This window comes from Amblyomma americanum, chromosome 4 (assembly GCF_052857255.1).
Source record: "Amblyomma americanum isolate KBUSLIRL-KWMA chromosome 4, ASM5285725v1, whole genome shotgun sequence".
Classification (NCBI taxonomy): domain Eukaryota; kingdom Metazoa; phylum Arthropoda; class Arachnida; order Ixodida; family Ixodidae; genus Amblyomma; species Amblyomma americanum.
In genome coordinates, this window is record NC_135500.1 from 58,953,969 (window position 1) to 58,974,366 (window position 20,398).

The 20,398-nt window shown below is 45.7% G+C and overlaps 1 protein-coding gene across 1 annotated transcript; it reads left to right on the plus strand.

Moving 5' to 3' along the window:
* The first annotated feature begins 1,398 nt into the window (after positions 1–1,398).
* Positions 1,399–19,441, plus strand: LOC144129520 (luciferin 4-monooxygenase-like). Its single transcript, XM_077663676.1, has 5 exons — positions 1,399–1,404; positions 2,072–2,353; positions 5,903–6,047; positions 11,681–11,950; positions 18,467–19,441. Exons 1-5 carry the CDS (start codon positions 1,399–1,401, stop codon positions 18,583–18,585), a joined length of 822 nt encoding a protein of 273 aa, XP_077519802.1. The 3' UTR covers positions 18,586–19,441.
* Positions 19,442–20,398: the final 957 nt, after the last annotated feature.

Here is a 20,398-nt window from a genome sequence, read left to right on the forward strand (position 1 = left end):
ACCACCTGCTTATAGTTTACGAATACGCACCATTACTCTTCCACTGTACTCCATTCTGTAAATGCTGAAAATGCGGCACGTTAAATGGAGTTGCTAGACTTGCCGTCTTCTTTGAAACTGTCTTCTGTGCTTTAAGAAAGGATTTTCACCGATCTGACAAAACAATTGTATTTCTTGTAAAGATAATTAACTTATTTGTAATAATGAGTACATACCGCTGTGCCTTCTTCTGTTCTAGAAGCATATTGTGCAAACATAGACGACAATCTGGCAGTGACCAAACGGAGGCGCGAAAACTTTTCGTGTGCTTTGGAACTTGCTTTTTATCGGCTTTGATCACTTTTCTGAAAATATTATGTAGGACTGAATTACGTACGCATTTTTAACAATTTGTTTACTTGTCTGACAACACAATTGTATATTTGTCGAAAAGAGTTTAATTCAATGTTTTGTAATAAACGTTGTGCACATTTGTGCCTTCCTCCGTTCTCTTGGCATAATATACGACCAGCAATACATAGCAATAAGCCCCTGTGCACTTTTTAATGCTGAGATTGCGTGTTTTAAACGGCGTTTTCAAACACTTCCATCCAGGCAGTGTTGGTGATATTATTGGCCAAAGCTATGCAATATGTTGACGCTTCCCTTGAAGATGCGGTGTCTCTAGCGCGCATGCATGTCTGCCAGACTGCAGAGGGAAACATGTATGTATCGAGTTCACCACTTTCGAAGAAAATCTTGTTTACCTACTCTGAGGAGCTGGCAGTCCAAGTAACTTCACAGCATTCCTGTCAGGCGAGTCTACACGGAGACGACATGGTGGGCTCACCTTGATGAACGGCAGAATTTTGATTTTGCCACAGCACGAGGCTTGTTAGCTGGACCAACAGACGCTCGAACGGTTTTTGCGATCAAACGATTGCTGCAGCAACAATTTCCCCCAATACCCCCTGTTATCTGGCATTGAGATTACAGGGGCTAATGAAAAAATGCACTTGCCTACGTATTACATAGCTTCCAAAAAGCGTGACAATATTTAGGACAGCGTTCCTAAAAACTGGCTCTGATTTCTCATGCAGCAAAGCAAAAGAATGAAAGCAAGGATTTATATAAAAGACAGCGTACGAGATCAATTTTATTCTTTATGAATGCACAGTGTTCTCACGAGATGACTGAACGTACGCTCCGTGATAAGGGTGCAGCTTTTCATGCTTTTAGAACGCGTAGCGGGTTTTCTTTGTCATGGGCTCTTTGTTAGTTCTAACACAAGTTGGTAGCCTCCCTCGCACGCCCTCTGGACCGCAGCCACACGTGCTTGTAGAGTCCGCGTTTCTCCCTTCGAGTGGAAAGTTTTTGCGTGTCTGGGTAGCTCGTCATGTGCATAAAGTGGCTATAAATATGCCGGTATCCCTCCGTCCGACAGACCGACCTCAACTGGGACCGTGACATATTTGGAAAATAACTGAATTAAAAAAAATGCTTGCGCCGAACCGCTGAGGGGAGTCCATTATTATAAGCAGACATATCGCACACACTACGTCAGCGCTGCGTGCTTACAGTCCGCCAAATTTGAGAAGTCTATGAATTTTTTTTTAGCGACAAACTTCGTTGTGTCGGTCCTTGTGTATGCATTTGGTGAAAGCATTGAGCATTACGCATGCATTCCCGCCGTGGTGTGATCGATGCGTAGCACGGAATATCCCCCTAATTTATATTATTCAAGTCATTCTGAAGCTTTGTGAATACTTCACAACCTTAATAAACTCCTCGGTAACAATTTAAAATGCCCACTATTTGATTCGTTCATTGGGTCGAAGAGGAAGATATTCGACTCGTTATTTTGGATATTCAGTCAAGCTACGTCTTACAGCCCTATATTAGAGATTCTTAGGGTTCACGTATCAATAAGGGCGTGCGGCAGTGAAAAATTTAAAAAAAAATGTAATTGCCAATTCTTCATACGCTCTAACTGCAGTGTTCACGTTCAAGTTCATGCGCGTTTAGGCGCGTTTTTCGTAAGTCGGGGTCATCCGCCACATAGCTCATTGTATGAATCTCCGCTTTTACGCAGATCACAGCGGCATTGCTGTTCCCGCTCCAGCTGCAAGGTCTGCTGCTAGAGATGCAGCGTACAGGCCGGGGTCTACCCAGCCTGAAGGGCATTGCCGTGGGCGGAAGTGTGCTGTCAACTTCCACGGCAGAGGCAGCCCGCAAGGCCTTTGTCGGCATCCAGAACCTATTGAATCTGTACGGCATGACAGAATCTTGTGGCATCGTTACTGGTCAGCCGATAACCGGTACACCGCACACCGGAACTGATGTTGGCGTACCCGCAACAATGGTTGAGGTCAAGGTACGTTCTTGTGCACTGCTGTTTATCGATGGCGTGGCATAACGCGCCTTTATGGCGAAAGAAGAAGCCTACCCTTCGCTTAGGAGCTTAGCAGGGAATCGTTGGTGGGCATTGTTTCCTGCCTGTTTCCAGACAGACGAATGAAGAAAGGAAAGATAAACGGCACCTCATAGATTATACGGTAAATATGCAAAGTGCAAATCCTTCCACGGGAATTATTTGGAGAAATTCCAGAGCAGGTTCACGCATTTAACCTGTTGATAGGTGCTGCAGAGCAGTGATCTGACTACCAGCCATTATGGCATAACTGGACAACTGAAGAGCTTTTAGAGCGCAAATGAGTCGAATGTGTCAAACTTGCAGGTAAGGCATGCGCAGTCGTTTTATGCTAGCATTAGGCAGTATCTAAGACGACATTACAACGCTCATCTGGACCAGACACCTTAAAGATATGTCAACGTGATTTTTCCAGGAGACCACTTCAGTAAATATTTCGACAGGACTGCCCTTTCCCGAATAACATTCTAAGTTCTTCACTACACCCCCAATTCCCATTTAATATCCAGTGAACCATTACTCAGCCCAGTTATGTTTCTTCAGTGGGTTCCAGTATCTTTCGAGCAAGAGGAAATTGCTATTTTCATACCAGACTGCCTCATAAGTTGCATTTAATTGGGGTGTCACCACTTCGCGCACTTTGGCGTGCGCTACCAGACACCCTTAGAGCGTGTGCGGGTAGCGGTCTCGGTCACAAAGGAGATGCCCTCGACTGAGCGTGGCAAGCTAGGCCGGAGACCAGCTACCAAGTGACAAGGGGGCTGGTCGTTTGGTGCCCGGCTTTCGCCGGTCGCAAGCCAGAGAATGGGTCGGAGCCAAAGGTTCACAAAACAAAACAGTTTATACAGCTAAGAGACGATACAGAGATTTCACAATCACTTGTACGAGCACATACAAAGTAATTTACAAATACAATGCAACTCGTGCAAAGTAACAATGGAGAGAGACTGCAATTTAACAGAACCTTTGCACCTAAAGTGCACTAACATAGGTCGAGCGCGGAAACCACCTTCTAGAACAATCTAGGTCATTCGCGGCACGCTGAGTCATCGGTGCTGTAGCGAAGGGGAGAGGGTATCACTTTGGTGCGGTCAAGGTTACCCCCTTTCTGTCGACAACCAGCAAAAACTTCTCCAACATTCGAGAAGAATCGACGCCGCGCGTGTCTATGTATACTTTGGCGCCCCGCCGGCGAGCTGAGTGAAAAGCCCACGCACGGTTTACGCGCTCTCCGGGGGTTCTTCCCCGTTGTTTTTTTTTTGTTTTACTTTACCGCGCGTGGTCGCGATTGCTTAGGCGCAGCCACGGATTTTTTCGAAAATGCGCCGAATTTTGTGACATAGGCTGCTATTTGAGCGTGTTTGTACTGTTTCATTGTTAGATAGCGATAGAAGACGTGACACCACACAAACAAGCGATCACTCCTAACTGATTTTTCTTCGAAAAACGGTCCTTATAAGTTATTCTGGAATGGAAAAGAGATAAGGGCCGGTTCCTCGAACAGAATCAGTTGCGAGTAAGCGCTTGTGTTGTGTGTACTTCCTTTCGTGTGTCCCATCTTCCACCGCTTTTTAACAGTGGCTAAATTGCAGAGGCTGTAGTATTATCTCTGTTGCCTATCAGGGTTGCCATTGTGCTTTCCAGGTTCACGTCCTAAGACAATAAAATAATTATTCTTCGTAGTTTCCTGCCACAACATAGTAGGCAAACAGAAGAAAGCTGAAGCATCTCTCTTCACTTGTCACGCCTTAATCTCTGTACTTGACAATATGAATAATTTTTGTTTTAATTATTCAATGACAGAGAAAGACTTTGTTCCATGTCTGGCTCGTTTTTGACAAATATTTTCTTGCTACCCATGCAGACTGCTGTTCACCCACCATGAATGCTTACCAACTTGCCCAAATTTCGGCTTTACTCAGAATGACTGAGCTTTGCGCGCACGTTTATATTTCACGAATTCTGGTGCGAAATATGTTAACTTGTTCGTGCAAAGTGTGAAGGACGGCTGTTGTTTCCACAGAGTTATGTATTATGTTTTTCCCATGAACTCGGCGTGTTGGATCCTTCGGGTTTACCTTAAAGGCGGCTGTTGACACAAATCCGTTTTTTTTTTGTCCTGCAAAAATTTTCTTCTCGCCATATCTGCTTCGAGTCTTCCGTTGACCTAACTCTGGTGCCAGTTGCCACGCACAAGAAGCCCAGGGATATAAGCGGTCTGTAGCTTTTCAAATATTTTTAATTTTCAAGAGGTCTTGAAGAAATTCGACGCTCAGTTTCATAGATGATCCTACTGGTGCATCCTGTAAGTTCCTTGCTTTACCGCATCGCTGCTTTTGTGGTTTATAGTGGCCAATATTTGCCGACGCTAAAATTTCCAGAAACAGGCATCTACTTTTTGAGAAATACTTAACAATGCGCTCCAAGTAACAGCACTAAGAATGCGCTTCGGCTGCCACACCGAGACGAGCTGCTTCTTTCCACAAGAAGAAGCTAGCCAGGTAAACCTGGGGAGGACTGGTGATGAGAGAGGGAGGAAGAAAGGGGGCTGAGGAGCCACAGGACAGTACAAGAGGGAGTGTACAAGACTAGCATAAACTTCGGGGCCACTGGTGTTGGAGGGGTCAGAGCGGTAGCGGTACAAAAGAAAAAGTATTGCTAGTGACCCAGTGCCTTTGCTGACTTTTTAGGACGAGCATGAGCCTGGGAAATAGACAGGAATGTGAGGCAAAAAAAGTGGAGTCTAAACTTGCCTCTTCGTACTTACTGCCGACTTAGGTGGCGCAAGGTTATTCTCAGGATACCCAAAAGCACCCAGCAGCTATAGTCATCGTCAAGCAGATGGTGGTTAATACAGGACAGGGGTTTTCCCAGTGATCCCTGTGTACTACACTCTGGCGCAAGCCGCTTCCAACGCCCCCAGAAAGCATCGTACATTACCCCTCTGCTGAGTATCCACTGCTCGCAGATATATTTCAGTGCCGAACGACGAAACCGCGCATAGCCAGCGGTATTTATTCATAACATCTATGCCAAACTTGAGTAGCATGCCAGGCAGACAACCAGACAGACCTCTCCTGTTCCATTAAAGCCCCCCCCCCTCCTCCTCTCCTATGTCAAAAGAAACCACGTTTCCTACACCGCTTTTTATGCTATGTGGATATTTAATGTTACCCAGAAGATAGAGATGTCGCCAAGTTCACCTTACGTATGTTGTCCTTACACTTGATCGGGACTGGCGACAGCACCATCACCGTCCCGCCATAGACGCATTCCCGCCGCGATAAGTTTCGACTGGTTACATTTAGTATTGACTGTACCGGCCAGCCATACGAAATATGCTTTTACGCGTACGTACGTGGGCATTGGCTATGCATATAAAAAAAATTGAACGCATTTGAAACCTTTGCTGGAAGCTGCTTGGTGGTTTTCAGGAATTGTCTTGCACATACAAAGCTCTTCTCTGTGATGCCATTTTTTGTCAAATTCTAGGTGGTAGATGTGGTCACCGGTCAGAAACTAGGACCACATCAAGCAGGAGAGATCTGCTACCGCAGTCCATCTGCGGTCAAGAGTTACTACAAGAGGCCCAAAGAAAGTGCCGAGCTCTACGACAAGGAAGGGTATTTGAAGTCAGGTACGCAGTTGATGGCATGAACCTTTCGATTTCTTCTGCAACTGAATCTAATGATGGGTACAAAAATAAGGAGTTGAATAATTTTGCCTTCTCTAGGCTCATTATTCGCAATTTTTATTTTTACGCTTAGAGAAAGAGTAAAATGTAGTTTGGTCGCGCGAACAAACCAATAGCGATGGCAGCAAATATACCATGTCTTGGCATCATAAAGGCAAGAATTAACAAAAGCATATACAGAAGTGAAGGCAAGTAGCCAGCTTTGGTAAGAGAGGAAAAAATTTCAAAAAGAGGTTACAATAACTGTCTGTGCTAGTTAGAACTGCTACCAATGCTATGGATTGAATTATAAATAACATGCACACAGAAATGATTAAGAATACTATGTGCGTCACTGGTCAAGCAGATAATTTGTTCAGAGAAACGCTCTGTGCTAGTTCGAACTGTCATCAGTGCTGCCTACTAAATTTGAAATAGCGTGCTTACAGAAATCATTAAACGTACGATTCATGTCACTTCCCATGCGCTTAATTTTCAACCTGTGTTACCACCTATCCAGTATTTTTTTCACTGGTTCATTAACAGTTTTGGAGTTGTGATTGCATGAAACGCAACTTCCGCGAGGCAAAAAATGGTCCTCAGATAAATTGGTTAATATTTCTGGCAGCATGCCAACATGAAAGCATACATGCAGGGTCTTCAATCAGACCAGTGGACTTGAACCGTCTCAGTTTTGCTCTCTTGCCCTGTTGTGAGACTTGAGGAAACTTGTTAAAGTTGATTTTTACTGACCTTCGAGTATGAGTCATTTCGGTAATAACCATGTTACACGCATTATGTTCTACTGTGGAGAATAATGTGAAAACGTGTGTGGCACATTTAGAACCCCCTGTTTCAGCAAAACGCCGCGGATTTTTCACGCTAGCGGAAAGGCAAGCTAATTATTTTATTAATTGCATTGATGCCGAGCTCTTATCGCAGCAAAAGCTCAGCTACGGTTTTCTTTAGTGAAACATTTCACCACATAAGAGGAGGAAGCGGGAGGCAACAACAACAAGAACTTCGCGACGTCGATGTTTATTTCTTGTTTTGGAAAAGTAATTCTCTTTTTTTGCACACGAATTCGCCTAGGCATTCTGTGTTGCAAGAATTCAAATGCAGCTGGCTTCACCGACTGTGTGAAAACGCTAGGCGCTTCCAAAATAATTATAAAATGCGCCACGTGCACGAACGTATAGACGCCGTGCAGCACAAAGATAGGAGCAGTGGCCATGAAATGCAACGAACTCATTCTTCGCGAAGCAGTGATTTTCGTCTGGCTCGCAACACGTTTCAGACAACGGTGTTGGGAAGATAAAACGGAGATGTACAGGAAACTGTGCTAGAATTAAGCTCTCGAATACGCTTGTCACGGATCTCCCCGAAGAACACTCGGACGGAAAGAATGGACTACGCGACGAGTGTACCCACACAAACGCACATTTAATAACCCTACGTGGCACACACACTAGAACACAAAACTAATAAAACTAACACAAAGCACAAAGACTATAAATACACACGACCCGGGCACACTGCTACCAGCGTCTACTACTAGCGTTCTACTATTAGCGGTCGGCATTCGTGCTCACGGTTGGTTCGGTGCGGCTGCGGCGTTGTATCGATCCCATAGCCGGTGTCTAGGCGGCGTTCAGCGTGCTTGGGCTGGCGTTGCTGGCGGCGTCGCTGGCTGAGTCGTATAAGGTCCCGGTCCAAGCGCCCGTGGAGGTGATGCCGGTGTTGGCGTTGGGCGCACCACCCGGATGGGTGGCAATAGCGCTGGAGACGCCCCTGGCCGTAGCAGGTGGTAGCGTCCTCCGTTGACTCCCCGGAACGGGCTCAGGCACGGCAGGAGGTCCACGATGCGATGCCGTAAACGCGAGCTCACCGGAGCAGTAGCCGGCGTCGCTCTCTTCCAGCCGATGTGTCTCTTAGCCCCCGGAGCCTTCGCTTCTCTGCTGTTCCCCCCCAGTGCCTCGCTCTCACTCGCCCTTTTATAGCATCGGTGTTAGTCCACGTAAGCCTGGTCGTCGTCTTCTTCTCTTCTGCACCAATCATCTCTCTCCACGTCACCGTATGCTTCTCCACCAATCATCTTTCTCCACCTCACCGAATGCTTCTTCTTCCTCTTTTTTATTCTTCGTTTAATCCACGTCGTCTTCTTCACACCTCTATCCTTTAAAATTTAATTTAGGCTCCTTAATATATGTGACAACGCTCCACCGCTCTGCCATGCGTAAAAACTTCAGTGACTCGTGATTGCTCACACGCGAAGCTGCGCTTCATATCGACGCAGCTGCTTCCATTTTCAAACAGTCAGGTGGACGAACAGCTCGCTCTTAAAGGTTTTCTTGCACTCCTCGTCATCTGCTGGTACTCATCTGCGGCTGCCGCCTGCAGATACGACTGGGATGGTTGGTAGGTAAAACTACGTCGCTTTCAACAGTTATGAAACATTCAGGTTTATCGCGTCATGACAATTCTGTTACTGAGAGTATCTGGCCCAAGATGAGACGCAGCGAGAGTAGGCGAGTCCTCATCACTTGTTTGTATTTTTGTACCTCAACACCGATGTTGCTACCACGGGGAGAAGTAAAATAAGTATGAAATTTTGCCTGTCTTGTGAGACCAGCCTGGTAAGGGGAATAAAATTTTCTAGCAGAGTGTGTCAAGTGGACGGCATATTTCCAACAATAAGCGCCAAATGCTCCTGCTGCCCTATGATGAGCGTCTCATTTCATTTAAAGCGTACGACTTGCAATATTTTGCTTTGAAGGGCAAAAAGTTATGCAAGTTGATTACAATACAAGTGTGAAAAATTGCGTAAGAAGAAACGGAAGAACATGAGACGCAAGCTTGACAGGCGCTTGTCATTGTGCTATTTCGTCATCAGTTTGCCCTTTTACGCGTATTTTAAACCATGAAATATTTCCCATACACTATGCAGAGGTATATAATTCGCAGTGTACCGTTCCTGGTGTACTTTACGAAGATGTTTTCACGTGGTGGTGACAACGCTGTGAACCACAGACGAACAGATAGATGGACGCGGCAAGCGAACTCTCTTTTGGGCCTATAGCTGCTCCCACAATGCTTAAACAAATTGGTGCAGCGTTTGCATCAACGTGTTCGTCTATTGTCGAAAAAGAGAATTAGCACCATTCTCGATCGCGCTCAGTTTAAAGTTGAAAATACGTTTCGATATACGGCGCACAAAGTAACCACTACGATCTCGGTAAAGATGGAATCATATGCGCATGACTGCGGTCACTGGATATAAATCTGATGGCATCTCGCATTACAAACGAAGTGAAAAAACGCGTGCCAGCCGCTTTGAAATGGACAAGAACAAATAAACAATAATAACAGTCGCGCCATCACCGCCCCCCCCCCACACCCAAACCACTCTCTCCTCTTAAATAAGCGCTGACCCGATGCTTAAACGAAAAACTAAAGATAGCGAAATTAAGCACTTAAAATGGAAATATGCTCTATCGCACATCCGTGAGCATAATGTGGTAACCGAAAGAAACTTGAAAAACATGGGAGACGCTCACGGGGAAAGAGTAAGCCCTATCCTTCCCATGTATTTTAGGGCATGTCTAAGTACACTTTTCTCAAAACCAATAGAGATGGCGCTTCACTGTTGATATAATTTTTATCGTTGATTTCTGCGATTTTGACTCAACCAAAACTATCTAAAACAATTTGAGCACAAATTTTTTGCCTTTTTTTCTTTGAGGACTAGACATAAGGGAACTTTTGGCGTTGTCTCTGTTTATAAAACCAAAACAAATAATTCCACATGCCTAATCATAGTTTAGTATGCTCTCACATGCTTACATAAAATAGAGTCGAAGAACATGGAATCATTTGCGTTTCTTCAGAAAGCTTCCTGGCCTTTTTTTTTTGCTTGCTCTGCTGCTCGGTCAGCAGAAAAACTTGTTGGCGGTGAACTTCCCTCAGCAGGCAAAGAATTTCACTGCCTCAGGTTAGCCCAAAGGGCTCTAGAACCTTGGCTCATGGTATATATGTTACAGCCGTTAAATGTTATGACAGCACCTACTCTTGGTATCCTTAGAAATGCTATCATGGAGCCTAAGAGTGCAAAGATTTTTGCTTATTATGTTTTTACTCCAGCTGAACTAAGAAACATTCAGTTTCAGTCATATAATTCTGCTTCAGATGCTTGATGAAGAATAACGTTGTATGAGCCAAGGTAGCGCCGCAAGTCTTCACTAAATCCACGGCGGCGAAACGGCGTTAAAACCCAGACTCCTTCACCTGGTTTGTATTCCGCGTCGCGTCTTCGTAGGTAATAGCGTTTGGCGTCACTGCGTTGCTGGTCTGATGCGTAGCCAGACAAGCCGTCGGGCTTTCTCTGTACGGTGAAGGTATGCGGTGACGTCGCCGTTGTGTTCTTCGCTAACGTTTAGCAGCGTAGAGCCGAGCGTCGTCTTTGCGTCCTTCCGGTGGAGTAGCCTAGGCGCTGTCATCTTGGTGGTCTCCTGCACTGCGGTGTTGTAGGCGAAGACAGCGTAGGCCAGAATGACTTCCCTGGTCTTGTGCTTTGCTCCGACTTAAATGGCAAGCATGTCGCCAATAGTTTGGTTAAGTTGTTTTGGTGCCGTTTGTCTGCGTAGAGTACGCATTTGTCCTCCGGTGACATGTCTGACTGAAGCGCACGATGTCCTAAGTCATATCCGATGTGACAGCTGTATCCCTTACCGCTCTGAGTACCTCGGGGACGCCGTCTCCCAGGAGACTGCATTTCACAAAATATTTCATGACTGCATAAAGGTAGGAAGTTTTTGCATTGTAGATCCTCCCCAACAAGAATATTGCAAAACCATTCAAACTAAAACAGCTTAAATTATGTTTTTATTGAGTAAATAGGAGACTCTAAACTACACTATCATTGCCTATTGCGCGTAGGAAGATGCTCTAATGAGGGAAAATATCTGTGCTTCTTAGCACAAGAAAGTCTACGCATGACTCATGCACACCTTGTTTGAACTTCATACCAGGAGCTCCCTGAAGTGTTTTCAGAGTTGTGATTTATAACTGTTAAAACACTTCAGGGAGCTTCTGATATGAAGTTCAAACAAGGAGTGCTGCATTATGACTTGCGGCTGGACTCACTGCCGATTTCGACCTTTTAAATCCCGCACTATGAAGCTGTGTTTCAAAGACAAAATTCTTATTGAGAATTGACAATTTTTTGCTAAATTATCTGTCAAGGAAATGTAGTGACTTATAAAATGAGTAATCATTTTTATCGCATGGTCCGTTTCTGGAACATCGTACTTTCCCATATACAGAATGCTAATGTTATTTGAAACTGCTTTTATGGTCTGTGCAGTTTTAATGTTGTCTCCTTGCGATCTGATGACGATTAGCTGCTTGCAGTTTTTTTAGTATTATGGAGAGCGAAATATATAGAAAAAAAAACGCTATGCTTGAACAATATTTTCTTTCACCGTGCGAGCCGTATCGCATACAGCGCTACAGAAGTCACGGTGAGCAGGAAAGCTTTTCTTGAGCAATCGCTTTCATAGCATAGATATATGATACGAACGACCCACGACTCTATGCAGGTGATGCTGGCTACTACGACGAAGACGGGCGGTTGTACATAGTTGACCGACTGAAGCAGATGATTAAATGCATGTCCACCCAGTTCGCTCCAGCCGAAGTTGAAGAGCTGCTGCTTCACGAATACGGAGCAGAAATTGCCGAGGTAACCGTGGTGGGCCTACCGCACAACGAGTTGGGTGAGGCGCCCGCAGCTGCCGTCGTACTCACGGAAGAAGGCAGCAGGCGTGACCGCCAGCAGCTCGCCGAGAGCATCAAGGCCACTGTGGAACGTGAGTGCTCCATGCGGCAGTTCAGCCCTCACCAATTTATAACAATCATCATCAGCCTGACTACGCCCACCAAATAACCCTGTCCTTAACTAGCGTTAAATTTGGGCTTGCTGGCTCATATTTGGTTGGTTCAGAACTGTGTGTGCCTGCTCGTTTCCTAGTCCCTTGTCTTGTTGCGCTGTTGTTCAGGAACCCAGTATATTGCCAGCTGCATTCAGCGTATTCCGGCAAACTTCTTAATATCATCCACCCACCTAACTTTCTGCCTCCCCGTGCTACGCTTGCCTTCTCTTACAATCCACTCCGTTACCCTGAAGGACCAGCGGGTATCTTGCCTTCGCATTACATGCCCTGTAAGGCAATTACACGCTAGCTAGGTAGGGCACGACAGTCAGCCCGGAAGCGGCGTTTGCAATGGGGAGGATGCTTAGTTTTGAGGCTTCTGCTGCTCATAGAGTAGACTCGCATGCAGGACGCGTCTGTGCGTACAAATCGCATGTGCTGGAAGAGAAACAGGTTCACAAAAAACGCCCTTACACGCCATGCAATCATGCCATGCGAGTGTTGTCGCCGCATGTGCTTTTTTGTGTCCAATGTTTTACCGTGAATGCAGCACTAGTGTTACAATGCAAACAGCGTTTTTCTCTCTCTAGCCTTATAAAGCGATACCTGTACTTTACAGAAGCCCCACCCAACCAAGCCCTCCTCTCCACTGCACCTTCCTCCCAGCTAAGAGGCAGCCCACCCAACCACCCTCCATTATCCGTGATTAACCTTTTAATCTGCGCCCACCTTCACCCTCCATAAGCTCCACCCGCCGCTAACCCACTTACCCCAACCCTCCTCAAGGCTTCCACGCATTTGACGCCCATACGCCAGCCGAACGAAAAGGCACGGCGCAATCGAATTCAAAGATGCTATCATAAAGCCGGATACCCTCCAGAGGCATCACTCACCTGCAACCTCCTCACCACAGCGTCGTTGTTAGTTGGCTACCCACCAGCCATCCCTCCCGCCTACCCACCATTGCTAACATGCTCTGCCGCATCAATAGCACAGAGTAAGTGTTTGCTGCTCTCTGGTGCTGGTGGCGATGTTATGTTCATCTCATCTGCTCAGGCCTCTTAAAAAATCCGGTGAGAATCAGGCTGTTTTTTCTTTGCCGGCATGCGAGGAAAAGACTAGACAGTGGGGCCTCCAAATATGATAAAACAACAGACTTAAACCATTCAGGGAACCCAACCTGAATTTTGACTGCGCGACGACAGCGCCGCACTCTTGTTCTAGGGGCGGAATTACGAGCCTTTGATCGGGCACGACGCCGCCGCGGCACTTTGACCCACCATGCTCTGGTCCTTCGCGCTTCCTCTATCTGCGTGCTGCTCGCGACCGTCTCGTCGCGGGTGGGCAGTTTTAGCGAGGAATGAAGCAGCGCCGCAGTGACCTTATCGACAGCAACTTAGCTCGACAGCAGCTTATCCACAGCAGCTTATCGACAGAGGACAGCGGAGAAGGGGGCATCGGCGGCAGTGGGAAGGGTCTGTTCGGCGATGACGTCACCGATAAGGCATGCATTGCTCGCGGCGCCATTCTGAGGCGGTTGGCAACTATGGAGCTTGGGCCGAGTGCTTCCGGCTCTCTCCGGCTACGGCGATAGCCAAGAGAGCGCGAGGAGGAAAGCGGTGAAGAACGGCGGCAGTGCTGCTGCTGACAGGAAGAATGAAATGGAAAGTGCACGGGCCTGCCGACTGGCTCAAGCCGAGCCACAATCGCAGCCACTGGCCGATAGTAGGAGAGTTAAAAGATAGGAGAGCAAATATGGAAAGATAAGACGGGCGCTAGGATGCCCCGCGCCGATCCCGGAGCCAGTGTGCAATACCAGGCCGACCCGTGCCAGAGTGCTTCATGCACTCCGCCGTATTTCAAGAAATAAGTTTAATATCTTGGGTCTCAGTGCGGCGGCAGTGCGAAGAGTAGCGCATGCAGTTGTCTGTTCGGATGACATCATCGATAAGGTATGCATTGCTCGCGGCGCCACTCTGAGGTGGTTGGGAACTATGGATGGAGCTTGGGCCGAGTGTAGCCGGCTCTCTCCGACTATGGCCAAGAGAACGCGAGGATGAATGCGGAGAAGGAGGGAACGGCGGCAGTGAGAAGATTAGCGCGTGCAGTTCCGAGTCATGCTGCGCTGCTGGATGATTGATCCATGTCTATAACTACGCACACTTTGTACAAATTTTATAGACTGATTCATGACTTGACTACGAGTCACGACTTTCATAGGTCCTAGTACGGTACTTTTCCGGAATCATTACATGTTCGCTTGCGTGTGGTGTCACATCGTACACCGGCATTCAGACATCTTCTGAAATTTAGTTCCATAAGCGGCGGACGCCGGCTTTTATGCTAATGATATATGCAATGCGTTCGCTTCAATAACTTCGACCACGTGTAGTGCGCGCTGTCTTTTCGCCCTAGCCAAGGCTCATCGACGGCGGAACGGTGTTCGCTGCCCAACTCGAAACCCAGAGTCGCCTGTGATCGGCTCTGGGTCTGTATGGTGTCGCCTACGGTTCCAGCACCTCAGCAGCTACGTTCGAAAATCGCATTACAGAGAAGCATAATCGAGGGCAAATTTTTTTATTAATGCTGTCATTTGTTAGAAATAAAACTCTACGTGGTAGCGCGGTAGGAACGATATTTAATCGCATTATTTGGCTTAATTCTTAGATCTTTGCTACACAAAAGAAGGCGGTGCCACGTACGTTTCCTTTTCTAATCTCTTCTCAGGTTGCAGGAAACAATACAGAATGCGACAACAGACTCAAAAGGAATTGGGGTTGGTTCCGTAATCGGAAACAGCTTAGTAGAGGACACTTTCACTAGTCTGTTCATTTTGCGCACGCGCGTATTCTCGCACATATCGCTGCTGTGCACTGTAATATGGCGCTTTTCGACTGCGCAGTCGACGCTTGCGCGTTCACGTAAAAAAAATTGAAGGGTATACCTAGGTGCTAGTGCCTGGGAAGTATATTAAAAGTTTAAATAAAGCGGCCATTCTTGCAGAGCATCCGCTATTCCAAGTTGCTCGAATGCTTCTATCAAGTACATAATGCGGAACTGTCTGTCCTTTTTGTTTTAACATGAACAGCGGGAAGTAAGACACACACAGTAGGAAGAAGAAAGAGATGGAACACAGGGGCTAATGGTTCTCCTACTCTGTGAGCGCTAGTCACTTTGTGGTGCTTCATAACCAACTAGCCCGCCTAAACGTCCTAATGGTCTATTCCGATTGGGAAGCTTGAAAAATGCAGAGAAAAAGAAACGACTACGCAAACTGTTTCTTGTATTTGCTATTGAGGGCATAACTGTGTGATAAGAGAGCGACGGCGATGTTATGGTTGCACATGCATATGCAGACATCGGGAGAGAAGTGAGCAATAATAATAATAATTGGTTTTTGTGGAAAGGAAAATGGCGCAGTATCTGTCTCATATATCGTTGGACACCTGAACCGCGCCGTAAGGGAAGGGATAAGGGAGGGAGTGAAAGAAGAAAGGAAGAGAGAGGTGGCGTAGTGGAGGGCTCCGGAATAATTTCGACCACCTGAGAATCTTTAACGTGCACTGACATCGCACAGCACACGGGCGCCTTAGCGTTTTTCCTCCATGATAATAAAAATCCGGCGAAGTTGGAGCACATTGAGTTGGCACTAAAACAATCTTAGCCGAAGCTCAGCTCTGAAAAGGAGAGTAGATATCCGAATGAGCTTTCCAGTAATTCCCTCCATAGCCCAAACTTTATGGCCTGAAGGGCATCTAAGGTTGCTTAGAGCTGCCAGAGATCAGTAGAAAATTAACAATAAGTTCATGGTTAAAGAGAGCCAAGAATACGAAAAGAAGACGAAAACACGAAACAACGTCCTCAAAAAAGGCCCGAAATATTCCTTAGATCCTTCTCTTTCTGACCTGGATACGGTTGTCATGGCCAGAAATGTCACCCGTTTGGTGCCAGATGGAAAAAGAGATAAGTGTGTCGCGGAGTCTGCGTTTTGCGCCGGGTCGAAGGTACGCCCCAAAATTCTAAACGGTTGGGACCCATCATTAACCACCTTGTTTCCAACAATCTCCGAGTAATCAGTTCTGACAAAGAAGGTTATTTGTTATAATGCCTGCACTGCTGTTAGCAAACATTTCAAGGCTGTGTCTGTCCAGCCTGAAAACGTGCCGTAGACTTGTTAAAAGACTTAAGAGTGCTCTCGTTTTCGCGTGCCGTTTGCAAGTCAAAAGGTGCTCATTCGCAAATTTCTTTTACGATTAAGACTCATAAATCTGAAATGCCTTTTCGCGTCTTCGTCTCTGAACAGCAATCCGTGTCCAGCTACCTTCGGCGGCAGGTTTCCTCGCTGCAATTGAATGACCCCTTTCTTGAGCGGAATTCAGAGCACGTTGTGCAATTCCTAAAGGATCAAAACCCTGGTGGATGTCCCGCCTTTAGCATAGACATTGAAGGTGTATTTTATTCTCTCCCACACGATGCCCTGCTCTGCTGTAATGCGTCCGGCGCTGCATCGTTGAAGACAATGATGAAATATAATTCAGATCAAATTGTGGCACGTTGATTGCATACTTAGTTGAATTACTGTCTTTTTATCTGCGGTCAACCTTTCTGGGTTGGTGCAACAACTTCTACTTCCAGAGTTCTGGTGTATGTATTGGCTCTTCTGTAGCACCCACTCTTTGCGATATCTTTCCGGGCCGTATTGACAGAAATGTAGAGGCGAACCTCAGTGACCTTCAGCTTTGTATACTTAAGTATGTTGACGACTTTCAGGTATTCACAAAAATAGACTACTGAAATAGGCGCGTTGGTGATATTCTAAATGTCCTTAAAGAAAATAGCTCTTGTCTGTCCTTCACTTTCGAACTTCCAAAACAGCAAAAGCTTCAGTTTATAGATCTGAGCTTGCACATTTGCTTTATCATGTCTGCTGGCGTTACGCGCCCAGAAGTTCTAATCCATTTATGAATTACTCTTCTGCGCAGTCAAAACCTTTTAAACACGTTGTAGCCGTTTCTTCTCTGAGATCGGCTCTCGTAAAATGTCTGCACAATGCTCAAAAACATTTTCAGGAACAGGTAGCTAGGCAGAGAGCATCGTGGTTCCCTGAAGCGGCCCTCTCATGTCTGTGTGAGAGGCTAGCAAGTTCTATCAGGTCCCGCACACCCAGCAGTGGGCACAAGCGGGAAAAAAGAAAGGTTGCTGTCATCCCGTATATTCATAGAACTTCACATTGGCTGGAAAATGTAGGTGGAAGCTATGATGTTGACGTCGTATTCTCCGCCCCAGCCAAACTTTGCCGTCTGTGCGCGGCCGTGCAAAAACTGGGGGACGCAACACACATCCCATTAGTAAAGTATGTGCCCTTAAACACGTCAACAAATATGCTGAATGCTGTAAAAATGTAGTGTACAAAATTCCGACTACCTGCGGCCGTGCTTCAAACGGTCAGACAGGATGTTGCTTAAACATACGCCTTTTATGGAGCATAAAAATTCCTTGAACCAAGACCGCTCTAACCTGTCTGACCACTGCCGGGAATGTGACCTGCTAAGAAAACGCTAGCGATGGGCCCCAACATTTGATTACAGTACTGTTCTTTTTACACACCATACTCAACTCACACGCGCGCTAAAGGAAGCGAATTACATCCCAAAATCAATAGACACGTGCATTAGCACCCCTTCAGTCACCATAATAAGCCATAAAATAGCTTTCATTGATGACAATTGATTTTGTCTCGTGTTTTCTTTCGTGCCGATTTTCGCTGCATTGCTTTATATCTCTTGATGCGCGTGTATTTCGTTCCTGATTAAGGTTCCTGGTGCTGCGTCATTGAACCTTTGTCTCTTGCGTCTTTGTTTTTTCGCCTGTTTGTGTACACATTGCTGTTTTTTCCCAATAAATGTTCAGTTACGAGTGAGAGTTTGTGTCGTGTTGTCGTCTTCTTCTCTTCGTCTTCGTCGTTTTCGCGCTCGTTAACCATGAATGCGTACCAACTAGCCCAACTTCTTACCTTAACGATAAGTTCAACACCACGACTTGAACAGAGCATCGTGAAGGAATAAAAAAATAAACCTAATCGAGCACATTTTCTCGCACAAAAATAAATAAATATAAAATAACTTCAGACTGGTAATACAATGCGCATAGATAACCAGTTTATTATAATGACACAGACCATACAAAAGCAGGGAAAGGCATTCGTGGAAACCAAAAGCCGCATGCAATGGAAAGCTTAGGCGGAAGTCGAGTAGTCAAACCAAATCAAGAATAAGTGACCGCCCTTAACAGAAGCCTTTGCCCAGAAGTGAAGTGAAGGTTAATTATGACCATGCTCATTGGAGTGCTTCTGGGGCAGTGAGCCGCCGACGGATGGGCTGCAGTTGAGAATACGAGGTATTGGTGGCGCCGTGTCTGCTATGAGACCAATTGTTCGCTTCTTTTTTTTTGCAGGTAACCTAGCCGTCCACAAGCACCTCTACGGTGGCGTCTTCTTTTTGAAATCCCTACCAAAGACGGAGACCTCCAAGGTCAACCGACCAGCACTGACCCGCTCCCTCCTTCAAGCCTGAGAGGCTGTTGTGTAATGAACAAAACGCTGCGCATGCAGCTTGCGACACGCGCACTGAGCACTGATCCACCAAGGGCGTTGTTTAAAGCACTAGACCGAGCTGCTGCAGGCTAGACTTTGACCACTGGAAATGCTAGTCAGAATAGGAACTTGACATTGATAGGGAGGCTTCAATGGAACGGAAGACACCATTGACTTGCAGTGTATATAACTTGAGTACAGGTGACGATGAGGATGGCTATAAAATAGCAATCATGCAGTTAACTAAAGCAGGGAGAAGTATTTGTTTCAACTTTAAACTATAAGTTACCTTGTTAGAGTCGTATTTCCATTGTTACTCTTCTTTCTGATTTTTAAACGTCTGAAAGCGACTGGAATAAATACGAAACCAACGAAATTACTGCCTTTGTTTTTTGTTCTAACACTAAGTCCAGCATCAAGTGCCTCGAAAGAATACAAAAAAGGCAGTTAAGTTCATATTTAAGAAACTATCAAGACTCGATTCCTACACTAAATTTATCACAGAAATTTATAAACCTGCATTGAATCACGCCGAAAACCACCTAGGCTTGAATCCTTTTCTGTCGTTTATGACAATAAGCTTGAAATGAACCAGTCACCTTATAAAACGGTAGGAAAAACACGGCACACAAGACGTCATCATCCTGATTCACTGACACCTTACTACGCTCAAACAGATGGGTTTAAATTTTTTCTGTTTTCCTGCGACAATACTCGACTCGAACGATGGTTTTCAGACAGATACACAGTGTGATTAAAAATGTATAAATTGGTCCTTGCTTGATCATGATTTAACTAATGTTTCTGTCTATTCGAATGCCTCTCTTCTTATACCCAAGAATCTGCAGTATGTATTAAATAAAGATCTATTGGCCGCTCCTCTAAAAAAATGCTCTGTAAAACTAAAACATTTAAATCATAAGGGCAAAACAAAACTCAAACAAAAATCGTGATGAATGACTGGATGCTGCTGATGTCGATGCAAAGTAGATTATCCTGTAAAAAAAAAGGAAACGAGTGTTCACGCTGTCGATGTGAGGTGGGCAGAAATGCACCCAGGCTACATAAATTTAACGCAGTAGTGTTATAGGAGTAGAGCCATTGAACTTTTGGTTGCGAGTTTTCTTGTTTTTAATGATACATAAGGCACACTTATAGATGGATTACCACTTGGTATCTTCCTGAGACCACTCAGTTACTTATAATATCATTTATTTCTCGTGCTGTTTCGGTTTCGGTTCCAACAGACGAATCAGGAATGCGTCGTCAACGTGTGCTTCCAGGTCACGTGAGACATGAAAACATGGAGTATAATCGCTGCTTACACATTCGTTCTCATTCCGGCTGTTGAAGAAGGCTGCCTTCAGTACTGCAGTAAATTAAAACAATGATGCAGCACTTATATGGAAGTTTTCCATGCTTCACGTGACACAAAAGCACTCATTGACGTCACAGCCATCGTTCGGCTGTTGAAACCAAAACCCAGAAAGCATGAAAGATAAAATTCGATTATGAGTTATTTAGCGGTCGTGGGAGAATACCACATGGCGATTCATGCGTAGCAGTGTCTTCCGCATCATTGTGGAGAAGAAAACATGCCACACAAATTAGGCGTCTATACGAGTTTAAGGTTACGGTTTCTACATAAAATCCGGCGTCGACGGCGGTGTCGTCGTCGTTGGCTACCTTGTTGTGAACGGGAAAGCAGGTGGCCCACCTACCACATAAGCCAGGCAACCTTGGGAGGTCATCACAACTGCCCACCGTAGCAGGTGGCAATTAAATCAACGACT